The sequence below is a fragment of the Sus scrofa genome, chromosome 4 (assembly GCF_000003025.6).
Source record: "Sus scrofa isolate TJ Tabasco breed Duroc chromosome 4, Sscrofa11.1, whole genome shotgun sequence".
In the NCBI taxonomy this organism is placed as follows: domain Eukaryota; kingdom Metazoa; phylum Chordata; class Mammalia; order Artiodactyla; family Suidae; genus Sus; species Sus scrofa.
Window position 1 is genome coordinate 37,742,679 of NC_010446.5, and position 12,288 is coordinate 37,754,966.

Genomic DNA, 12,288 nt, shown 5'->3' on the forward strand with positions numbered 1-12,288 from the left:
AACAAGTGAGACCTAATTAAACTTTAAAGTTTTGCACAGCAAAGGAAACCTTATTAAGAAGAAGAGGAAATGACAACTCACGGAGTAGCAGAAAATCTGTGCAAATGAAGAGACCTACAAGGGACTAATTATCAAAATACACAAATATTACATGCAGCTTTATATGAAAAAAAAACCAATTCAATCAAAAAGTCATCAGATCTAAATAGACATTTCTCTAAAGAAGTCAGATGATCAAAAAGCACACAAAAAGATGCTCAACATCATTAATTATTAGAGAAATGAAAACCAAAATTACAATGAGTTATCACCTCATACCTGTCAGAATGGCCATCATCAAAAAGTCTACCAACAGTAAATGCTGGAGAGGGTGTGAAGAAAAGGGCACCCTCCCACACTGTTGGTGAGAATGTAAGCTGGTGCAACAACTATTAAGAACAGTAGGAAGGTTCCTTAAAAAACTAAAAATGAAACTACCATATGATCCAGCAATCCCACTCCTCAGCATCTATCCAAAGAAAAACATAACTTGAAAAGATACATGCAACCCAATGTTCACTGAAGCAACATTTACAATAACTAAGACATAGAGGCAACCTAAATGTCCATTGAAAGAGGAGTGGTTAACCATAGTTATCTCTGACTCCAGAGGTGGGCATGGCCTGCCACTAACAGGGGTATGTGAACAGGCATGATTTGTGGCCCTAATCACCTCAGAGAGTACCACATAGGAGGGCACTGTGACTGAACATCACCTGTTGTTGGTCTCACTCTCCTGGGAACATACCCGTCCTGCTGCTGCAACCACCAAACACTCCTTAGAAGTTTCACTGAAAAACAGACTGTTTAAAATTAAATGTTCACCCACAGGCTTGATCACTGTCCCTTCCCAGGACCCTGCAATTAGGAGGAGCATGGCAGCACCTCTTGTGTGGACTAAGCAGGATGGGGTGCTTCTTGGGTAGTCTACAGGTGGCAGGGGCCAAAAAGCACAGTTATCAAGGACTCCAGAGGTCGGCATGGCCTGCTACCATTAGGGGTCCCTGAACAGGCAGCACTTACAGCCCCAATCACTTCAGAGGGCACCACAGAGGAGGGCACTATGACTGAACACTACCTGTTGTTGCTCTCACTGCCCTAGGAACTCACACACCCTTCCGTAGCCACTGCCAGATGCCCTGGGCACCTTGTAAATCTGCCTAAGGCTCATTACCACTTCCTAGGGCCATGCAAATAGGAGCAGCCTGTGCCACCTTCATGCAGGTCCTTGCTGCTGTTTAAGAGCCCAGCAACCAGGCACTGACTACCAGCCCTACCCACTGCCTCCTTCTCCCTGGTAACCCACTCAGCACCATGAGGATAACAGCCTGCTCACACCCAAGAGACAGCAGATATCCAAACTCCCATGCCAAAAATAAATAGTAACCCCCCATAAAATACAAAGGGGTGCTCCTGCATAGAAATAGCCCTCTAAGAATACAGTTTGAATTCCCTAAACTCACAGAAAAAGAAAAACATAAGCAAGATGAAGAAGCTCAGGAACCATTTCCAGTTAAAAGAATAGGAGAATTCACCTAAAGCAGCAAACAATGAAATAGGCCTCTGCAGTCTGATAGACACTGAGTTCAAAAGGGAGGTAGTGAGAATACTGAAGAATTAAAGCTGAAAATCAAGGAATTAAGAGCAGATATAAACAGTAATGCAGATTACTTTACAAAGGAACTACAAAATATAAGGAGGAACATAGAAAGATTAGAAAATTCATTTGCAGAGACGCAAATTGAGCTAAAGGCACTAAAGACCAGAATAAATATTGCAGAGGAATGAATTAGTAACTTGGAAGAGGGAATAACGGAAATCACCTAATCAGGGCAGCAGACAGAAAACCAAATGAAAAAACATGAAAGCAATATAAGAGATCTGTGGGATAAAACAAAGCAGGCCAAACTATGCATAATAGGAATTCCAGAAGGAGAAGAAAAAGAAAAAGGGATTGAAAATATATGTGAAGAAACTAAGTCTGAAAATTTTCCAAATCTAAATGAAACAAATATGAAGATAAAGGAAGCACAGAGGGCCCCAAACAAGTTGAAGCCAAATAGGTCCACACCAAGACATATTATAATAAAAATAATAAAAATGGCAAAAGTTAAAGAGAGGATTCTAAAGGCAGCAAGAAAAAAGCAAAGTGTTAATTATAAAAGAACCCCCATAAGGCTATCAGCTGATTTCTCTACAGAAACACTACAGGCCAGGAAAGAGTGGCAAGACGTATACAAACTTTTAAAAGGCAAAAATCTGCATCCTACAATACTCTACCCAGCAAGAATAGCATTTAAAATAGAAGGGGAAATAAAAAATTTCTCCAGTGGACAAAAGCTAAAAGAGTACAACAATACTAAACCCATTCTAAAAGAAATACTGAAAGAGCTTATCTAAATAAAAAAAGAAGTAAGAAGAAATAAGATGGAGGAAATCACAATTGGAAAGCAATTACTTAAATAGACCAGCATACAGAGCTAAAAGGAAAAAAAAAACTACTGTGAAAGTGACAATAAACACAAGGAACAGCAAAAGGACAAATATGAAGACGTTAAAAAAGTACTTCAAAATCATATACTGTAGGTTAAGAAAGGAATAAAATCTAGACTCTTTTTTTTTCTTTTAATAATGCGTTTCATCCTGTCTGACTACAAGGCCGAAGGAAGGGGTTAACATACTTAAAAAACAGGTCAATCACAAATCAAAACCAAACATTACACTCACAAAAACCAAAAAGAAAAGTACACAAGCATAAAATAACTGGAAGTCATCCAACCAAAAAAAAAAATAAAGGAACAAAGGAGAAACAGAATCAACTGGCAAACAATGTTTAAATAATACATATTTATCAGTAATTACCTTAAATGTCAACTCACTGAATGCTCCAATCAAAAGACAAAGAGTGGCAGATGGGATAAAAAAGCAAAAACCAACAATCTGCATTTACAAGAGACTCACCTTAGGGCAAAGGACACATATAGATTGAAAGTGAAGGGATGGAAAAAGATATTTCATGTGATGGAAAAGACAGGAAAGCAGGAGATGCAATACTCATATCAGACAAAATAGACTTTAAAATGAAGGCCATTAAGGAAGACAAAGAAGGACACTATTTAATGGTAAAAGGATCCATATAAGAAAAGGATATTACAATCATCATTATATATGCCCCTAATATAGGAGCACCCAGATACATAAAACAAATACAGACATAAAAGGAGAAATTAATCTGAATACAGTAATAGTAGGAGACTTTAACACCCCGCTCACATCAACGGACAGATGCTCTGGACAGAAAATCAATAAGGCAACAGAGATCCTAAATCAGACAATAGAGAAGTTAGACTTCATTGACATTTTCAGAACATTACATCCAAAAACTTGGAATGAATATACATTATTCTCAAGTGCACATGGAACATTCTCAAGGATTGACCACATACTTGGGCACAAAACTAACCTCAACAAATTTAAGAGTATAGAAATTACTCCAAGAATCTTCTCTGACCACAATGGCATGAAACTAGAAAACAACCACAGGAAAAGAAATGAGAAAAAATGACTACATGGAGATTATTAAACATGCTACTAAAAAAACCAATGGGTCAATGAGGATATCAAAAGGAAAATTAAAAAATACCTTGAGAAAAACGGTAGTAAAAACACAACCATTCAAAATCTATGGGATGCTGCAAAGGCACTGCTTAGAGGGAAATTCATAGCAAGCAATACAGGCCTTCCTCAAAAAAAGAAGAAAAATCTCAAATCGACAACTTAACCCAACACAAAGAATTACAAAAAGAAGAACAAACAAAACCTTTTAGGAGAGAAGGAAAGATCAGAGAGAAAATCAATAAAATAGAGCTCCAAAAAACAATAGAAAAAAAAATCAATAAAACCAAGAGCTGGTTCTTTGAAAATGTAAACAAAATTGACAAACCTCTGGCCAGACTCACCAAGAAGAGGAAAGAAAAAAACAAAATAAACAAAATAAGAAATGAAAAAGGAGAAATCACAACAGATACTGCAGAAATACAAAAAAAAACAAACAAACAAACAAACAAACAAAAAAACCGTAAGAGAATACTATGAACAATTATATGCCAAAAATTTGACAACCTAGAAGAAATGGACAACTTTCTAGAGACTTACAGCCCACCAAAACTGAATCAAGAAGAAACAGATCAACTAAAAACAGACCAATCACTAGAAATTAAACTGAGTATGTCATAAAAACACTCCCTACAAATAAAAGTCCAGGACCAGAGATGACTTCACAGGTGAATTCCACCCAACATACAAAGAGGAAATTATACCCATGCTCCTTAAACTTTTCCAAAAGGATGAAGAAGAAGGAACACTCCCAAAGACATTCTATGACGCCACCATCACCCTAATTTCAAAACCAAAACACCACTAAAAAGGAAAACTATAGGTCAATATCTTTGATGAATATAGACGCAAAAATTCTCAACACAACTTTAGCCAACCAAATCCAACAAGATATAAAAAAGATCATACACCACAACCAGGTGGGATTCACCCCAGTTTCACAAGGATGGTTCAACATACACAAATCCATCAACATCATATACCACCTAAGCAAAAAAAAAAGTCAAAAAAGCACATGATCATCTCAATAGATGCAGAAAAAGCATTTGACAAAGTCCAACATCCATTCATGATCAAAACTCTTACCAAACTGGGTATAGAGGGAAGATACCTTAACATAATCAAAGTCATTTATGACAAACCCACAGCAAACATAATACTCAATGGAGAAAAGCTGAATGCTTTCCCAATCAAATCTGGAACAAGGCAAGGATGCCCACCCTCACCACTTTTATTAAACATAGTATTGGAACCATGAGGTTGCGGGTTCAGTCCCTGCCCTTGCTCAGTGGGTTAACGATCCGGCGTTGCCGTGAGCTGTGGTGTAGGTTGCAGACGTGGCTTGGATCCTGCGTTGCTGTGGCTCTGGTGTAGGCCAGTGGCTACAGCTCCAATTGGACCCCTAGCCTGGGAACCTCCATATGCCGGGGGAGCAGCCCAAAGAAATAGCAAAAAGACAAAAAAAAGGTAACAATAAACATAGTATTGGAAGTCCCAGCTACAGCAATCAGACAAACAAAAGAAATAAAATGTTACATGTAAGAATAACTTGATCCCCATGCTGTACAGAGGGAAAAAATTTAAAAAAAAAGAAATAAAATGTATCCAAATTGGAAGAGGTAAAACTGTCACTGTATGCAGATAACATGATACTACATACAGAAAACCCTAAGGACTCCACAAAAAAAACTACTCAAGCTAAACAACAAATTCAGCGAAGTAGCAGGATACATGATTAACATTCAGAAATTGGTCACATATCTGTATACTAACAATGAAATATTAAAAAAGAAATATAAAAATCAAATACCTTTTAAAATCACACCCCACCCCCCAAAATTAAATACCCGGGAATAAACCTAACCAAGGAGGTGAAAGTCTAAACATGCTGAGAACTACAAAACATTAATCAAGGAAATTAAAAAAGATTCAAATAAATGGAAAGATATTCCAGGCTCCTGGATTGGAGGAATTAAAATTGCACAAATGGCCATACCACCCAAAGCAGCCTACAGATTCAATGCAATCCCTATCAAATTACCCATGACATTTTTCAAAGAACTAGAACAAACAATTCAAAAATTTATATGGAACCACAAAAGACAGTCTTTTCGGCAAGTGGTGCTGGGAAAACTGGACAGCCGCATGAAAATCAATGAAACTGGAATACACCCTTACACCATATACAAAAATAAACTCAAAATGCCTTAAAGACTTAAATATAAGACTCCTAGAAGAGTAGGCAAAACATGCTCTAACATCAACCTTACAAATGTTTTCTCAGGTCAGTTTCCCAAGGCAACAGAAATAAAAGCAAAAATAAACCAATGGGACCTAATCAAACTGACAAGCCTTTGCACAGCAAAGGAAACCATAAAAAAAAAAAAAGAAAAGAAAAAGAAAAAAACAGTAAGACAACTTACAGAATGAAGAAAACAGTTTCAAACCATGCAATATGCAAACAACGTATACAACTAACAGCAAAAAAGCCAACAACCCAATGGAAAAATGGGGAAAAGACCTGAATAGACATTTCTCCAAAGAAGATATACAGATGGCCAACAAACACATGAAAAAATGCTCAACATCACTGATTATTAGAAAATGCAAATCAAAACTACCACGAGATACCATCTCACACCAGTCAGAATGGCCATCATAATAAGTCTACAAACAACAAATGCTGGAGGGGGTGTGGAGAAAAGGGAAGCCTCCTACACTGTTGGTGGGAAATTGGTACAACCACTATGGAAAACAGTATGGAGGTATCTTAGATAACTATACATATAGAACTACCATATATGACTCAACAATCCCACTCTTGGGCATATATCCAGACAAAACTTTCCTTGAAAAACACACATGCACCCACATGTTCACTGCAGCACCACTCACAATAGCCATGACATGGAAACAACCCAAATGTCCATCAACAGATGAATAGATTAAGAAGTGGTATATATACACAATGGAATACTATTCTGCCATAAAAATATAACAAAATAATGCCATTTGTACCAACATGGATGGAACCAGAGACTCTCATACTAAGTAAAGTAAGTCAGAACGAGAAGGACAAATACCACATGATATCACTTATATCTGGAATCTAATATATGGCACAAATGAACCATTCCACAGAAAAGAAAATCATGGACTTGGAAAACAGACTTGTTGCCAAAGGGGAGGGGGAGGGAGTGGGATGGACTGGGAATGCAAACTATTGCCTTTGGAATGCATAAGCAATGAGATTCTGATGTATAGCCCTGGGAACTATGTCTAGTCACTTATGATGGAGCATGATAATGTGAGATAAAGAAAGTATACATGTATGTGTGGCTGGGTCAACTTGCTGCACCACAGAAAACTGACAGAACACTGTAAACCAGCTATAATGGAAAAAATAAATATCATTTAAAGAAAAAAAAAAGAGGAGTGGTTAAATAAGACGTAGTACTTATATATAATGGAATATCACTAAGCCATAAAAGGGAATGGCATATGCCATTTATAGCATCATGGATGGAATGAGAGGTTATCATAATAAGTGAAGAAAGTTAGAGAAAGACAAATATCAATTGTATCATATCACTTTGTATTTGGAATCTAATGAAAATGATACAAAAGAACATATTTATAAAACAGAAACAGATTTTAACATCAAATTTAGCATTATCAAAGGAAAGATCATGGGAGACAGGGATAAGTTGGGAGGATAGCATTAGCACATACACACTACTACACATAAAAGAGATAACTAACAGGGACCTAATGTATAGCACAGGGAGGTCTACCCAATGTTCTGTAATAATCTGTATGGGGAAAAAAGAATGGATATATGTATATAACTGATTCACTTTGTAGTATGCCTGAAACTAATACAATGTTGTAAACCAACTCTATTCCAATAAAATTTAAAATAAGTAAATAAAATAAGCTCTCTATTGTACTAGTTTTTTACATAATGGAAAATACTGCCATGAACTTACTCAAAGCCCACCAACCAAATCTACTTTCAAAATTTCACAATTCACTACAAACTTTGTGAAATTATTAGTTTAATATGCACTTAGATACTTAGGCTAAAATGTAGGGGACTTTTTGATGAATTGGACTACAGAAATAAATGTCAAGGTACAACAAACCACGAAGAAAATATTTCTTTAAAGCATTTAAAATTAACTGCTTATGAGAATTCCAAATACTTTCTTAGGCTCAAAAATACTAAAATTTCTACAAATTTATTGTTTCAAGTAATGCAAGAAAGAAGAAAATCTGAACATGGTAGTTATGAATGTAGGCTACTGAGTTAGACTTGCTGGACTCAAATCCCACATAACAGGTGTGTCATCTTTGCCAGGTTATATAACTCTAGGACTGGTTGTTTCCTCATCTATAAAATGAAGATATTGTTATATTCCTCGAGGGGTTATCAAGAGGATTAAATAAGTTAATACCATGTAAAACACTTAGAACAGTGCCTTCCATTTAAAACCATTCAATGAATATTAGCTATCACCACCACCAATATATTGTAAGTGAATAATGATTCACCATAAGAAACAAACACATGAAAGCATCTGCCTAAAAGCAGTCATATAATAAATTAACAGATAATTGGGTGAATGAATGAACACATTTTTAAGGTACATGTGACATTTACAAGTTAAATTAACAGTGGAATTATTTTCTTTTAAAAAATGATCTGTTTGCACAATTGAGAAAATATCTGTGTAAGTGGTAAACCAAAAGCTAGAAAAAGATCATACAAATCTCATAACAATGGTTTCCTCTAGTGAGGGAGGAAGAAGACTGTGATGGAAAAGGAACACAGGAGGCTCTCAATGCTGACACCGTCCTGTTATTGGCTTATGAGAAGAATACACAGGTCTTTACATTTTTCTGCTATTCTGTACATAAATGTATAGAACTTTTCTGTTATATGTTATAACTAACATCTTGTTAGTATATAACAAGTTAGTATACAGTATAGTCTACAATAATGTATACTATTCACAGAATATCTGAAAAATTCAAAAATTAACAAAGTACTAGTTTCTCTGCCAGAAAACATATAAGAACCCTACCAAATATAAATCATGTTTCAATTTTTTCCAAACTTTAGAATCAAAATATGTACAAATAAAAAAAATTTCAGTGTGAGGTTTCATTTCAAGTGGACTACTTCATGTGGTGTACGCCAGCAGCTACAGCAGCTACAGCTGATTCAACCCCTAGGCCTGGGAACTTCCATGTGCTGCAGGTACGGCCCTAAAAAGGCAAAAAAAAAAAAAAAAATACTGACAAAATGTGCCAACTGACCTCCTCACAAAATATCGAATCCACAGTGCATACATCATACAAAAGAAGAAGAAAAAGAAGAAGAAACTTACTAGCTTACATTTAGCAACTACAACACAATAACAATTCACAAAGTTCTTAGAACAGATACTTGTGAATTGCAATATCATATACAGGTACCTCTTTCTTTCTTAAAAGTTAGCTTTATGCCATTCACTTTTATGAAAGATCTACATTAGTACCTGTTTCCCTAACCAGAAGAAAGCCAAAGGGGATTTTTGTTTTGAAAAAAGGTGAAAATAGCATTCACCACTTGTTTTGCAGTGAGACATTACAGGAGCAGCACACACTTTCGTGTCAGAAGTGGCACCACCAAGCTCCTTCCCCAGGAACTACAGAATCTCAGCACCAAGCCACCAAAGCTTTTAACTGTGTCTGTGAGCATCTGTGTTTATCTTGATTTATTCTGTGCATCTGTTAACAAGATACGTCCTAGTAACTGTTTCGTCACTTTACACCACTGCAGAATACCAAGGTTTCATAGCAATGTTGTACTTTTGTCTAGTGGGGGGAAACCTGACACATCTAACTGGCTACTGATCAGCTCTACCAATGTCTGTCCCCGGGTACCTCAAAAAACATCTTTTCCTCCGAAGATCTTCCTTTTATGTCTCTATCCTCCTTAGTGGCTATAATTATCCACAAAGTCACCCAAGACCAAAATCTGATCAACTATTTTAGTTTTTAATAAAGCAATAAGAAGACAGTGAGAATTTTAAGCATGGAATTAAACCAGTCTGATTACAGTATGGATTAGAGGAGGGCAACAGTAGAAGCAAGAAGTCAGTACAAAAGCTATTAGAATCCAAAGAAGATAGACAGGCTGAGAGTCCTAACAGTGGAGTTTATGGAAAGTAATAAGTTCGAGACAGATTCTGGAGATAAAATTTGACAAAATGTGGAGTTCCCATTGGGGCTCAGAGGTAACAAAGCTGACTAGTGTCCATAGGATACCTGGCCTCACTCAGTGGGTTAAGGAAACAGGGTTGCCATGAGCTTCAGTGTAGGTGAAAGATTTGGCTCAGGTCCCACGTTGCTGTGGCTGTGGTGTAGGCCAGCAGCTACAGCTCTGATTCAACCCCTAGCCTGGGAACTTCCAAGTGCTGCAGGTGTGGCCCTTAAAAAAATAAAAAATTGACAGAATGTGCCAATGGGTTGAATGCTAGGAGAGAAATGTGTCATGATGATTCCCAGGTCTCTGGCTTACATGACTACAAAATGGTAGAAAAATTTTCCAAAAGAAAAAACTGAAAATAGGGGAGAAGTAGTAGGTGGTCATGGGGTTATTAATAACTCAATTTTTGACATATTCAATTTTAACAATTTGTGAGATGCAGAGGTGAAAATATCAAGCATGCATTGGATATTTAATTCTAAATCTTAAAGAAGTTTGGACTGAAAATACAAATACAGGTATCAACAACATATAGAAAGTACTTAAATCCACGAAAACAAGTAAGATTACTTCAGGAAGATTTTAGGGAAAGAAGTGAATCCAAAGTTTGATCAATGACAACACCAATGCTTAGAAATCCATTACAAAAGGAGGAAGCAGAAAATTAGTGCTCTTTCCTCCTATTTTCATCTAACAAAACCTAACAATCCTTCAAGATCAACTCTTCTGTGAAGGCTTCAACCCCACAGACAAAAGTAGTTTACCTGGACCTCTTTTAGCTGCCTGATTATACTGCTGTTCTTAACATGCTACGTTAGAATCATTTATTAGAGTGCATAAACACTACCCACTGGTTTATTGAGAAGTACTTTGGACTTCTCTGCATTCACAATATCTAACTCATCCCCTAACACAAAGAGTTAATTAAAATTTGAAAGATTAACCAAAAAAATGGTGAATCTATTTTGACTAAGTTTTCAATATGAAACAAGACAGGAATAACAAGAACATAGTATATTGATGTGCACATGATACCAAATTGCTAAATTTTTGCAATCATTTGACTGCTAACACAATAAAAATGAAATGCAAATAACAGACTGTGTCCACAGTTTCTAGAACACATTTCTGCTTTCCTCTTAGAAACAACTCTTTTTAATAAAAAGATCTATATAACCTTCAAAATGTATTTAATACAGAAAAAGAAACATTTATGCTTTTTGAGAACTTAATGTATGAAATTCAATGCATCAAAAATTTCAATATTTGGTACATACTAATTCTAGTTGATTATATAAAATGTCTTTTCAATCAGCTACACAATGAAAGGACTAAAAATGTTAAGAATCTAAGAAAATTCTAACATGACATTAAAATTAAATCACTCCCCAAAGTAACAGAAGGCAAATCTGATGTAACAGAGTACACCCAGTCAAGGACCAATTGATTCTAAAGAAGCCTTTGTTTCCGTGGAAACAAGGAAAAGCCAACATCAAGGAAAGGAACCAGTACCTTTGCCATTGGTATTCTCCATTGTATATAGGTAATCCATGTAAAAAGCCCCAAACCTTTGCATTCCAGCTATCTCAGTGTATGTCTCCTATCAACAAAGCAAAGCAAACATAACACACATTGTATAGAATGGACTTCTGAGTTTAAAATCTAATTATCCTTACACAGAATGAGCACCAACACAAAAGATTACAAAAACAGAAGAACAGAGGTTATTCAAAGAACTCACTTCTAAAAAAGGTAGTGTTACCTCTGCCACATACCACACAAAAGGACATCTGTAATTCTACTAGTCAATTTGACCACTTTATCAACAATGTCTAGATTAATGAATACCTATAATGGAGTACGACAGTACGTTCTTGACCTTTATCACCATCACAAAACTGTCTGATATATACACTCTCAAAGCGAATTAATCAGTAAGTATTTCAGTATACTTATATGAAATAGTTCAAACAGTAAAGATATACTAATAAACATTTTAAATGTATATTAATTATGCAGGTCACGATTTTATTCTCTTCCAACTATGAAGGCTATAGAGTCAATGTAAATTATTGATTCTACTGTACTAACCTGCAGTAATTTTTTGAATTTTTAAATTCCATTAAAAGTACGTTAATTTAATCTTATATGAAAAATGCCAACAAGACATATAGTTAATAAAATGTGAAATTCCTCATCTCTTTTCATTAACCCTACCCTTCAGAAGTAACTAAAATTAAAAGAAATAATTCTACATGCCTCCTCCATGACTATTTTAACAGTAAGGAATGGATAAACTAAGTAAGGCTATATGCTATATGAAAGTACAGACTTCTGTGCACTCCTCAAATATCCCTAGATAGAAGTTGGACAAACAT

General features: G+C 35.8%; 1 protein-coding gene across 16 annotated transcripts in view; it reads right to left on the reverse strand.

The window, feature by feature from the left end:
• The window catches only part of VPS13B (vacuolar protein sorting 13 homolog B), a 735,231-nt gene that overhangs the window by 656,750 nt on the left and 66,193 nt on the right, over positions 1-12,288 (reverse strand). For all 16 annotated transcript variants that reach the window (XR_002343694.1, XR_002343693.1, XR_002343695.1 and 13 more), the window contains one exon: positions 11,423-11,510. Coding sequence is in view for 13 of the 16 variants with exons in the window: in XM_021090606.1 (XP_020946265.1) it covers positions 11,423-11,510 (88 nt within the window). In the remaining 3 variants the exon portion in view is untranslated. The remainder of the gene's footprint in view (positions 1-11,422; positions 11,511-12,288) is intronic.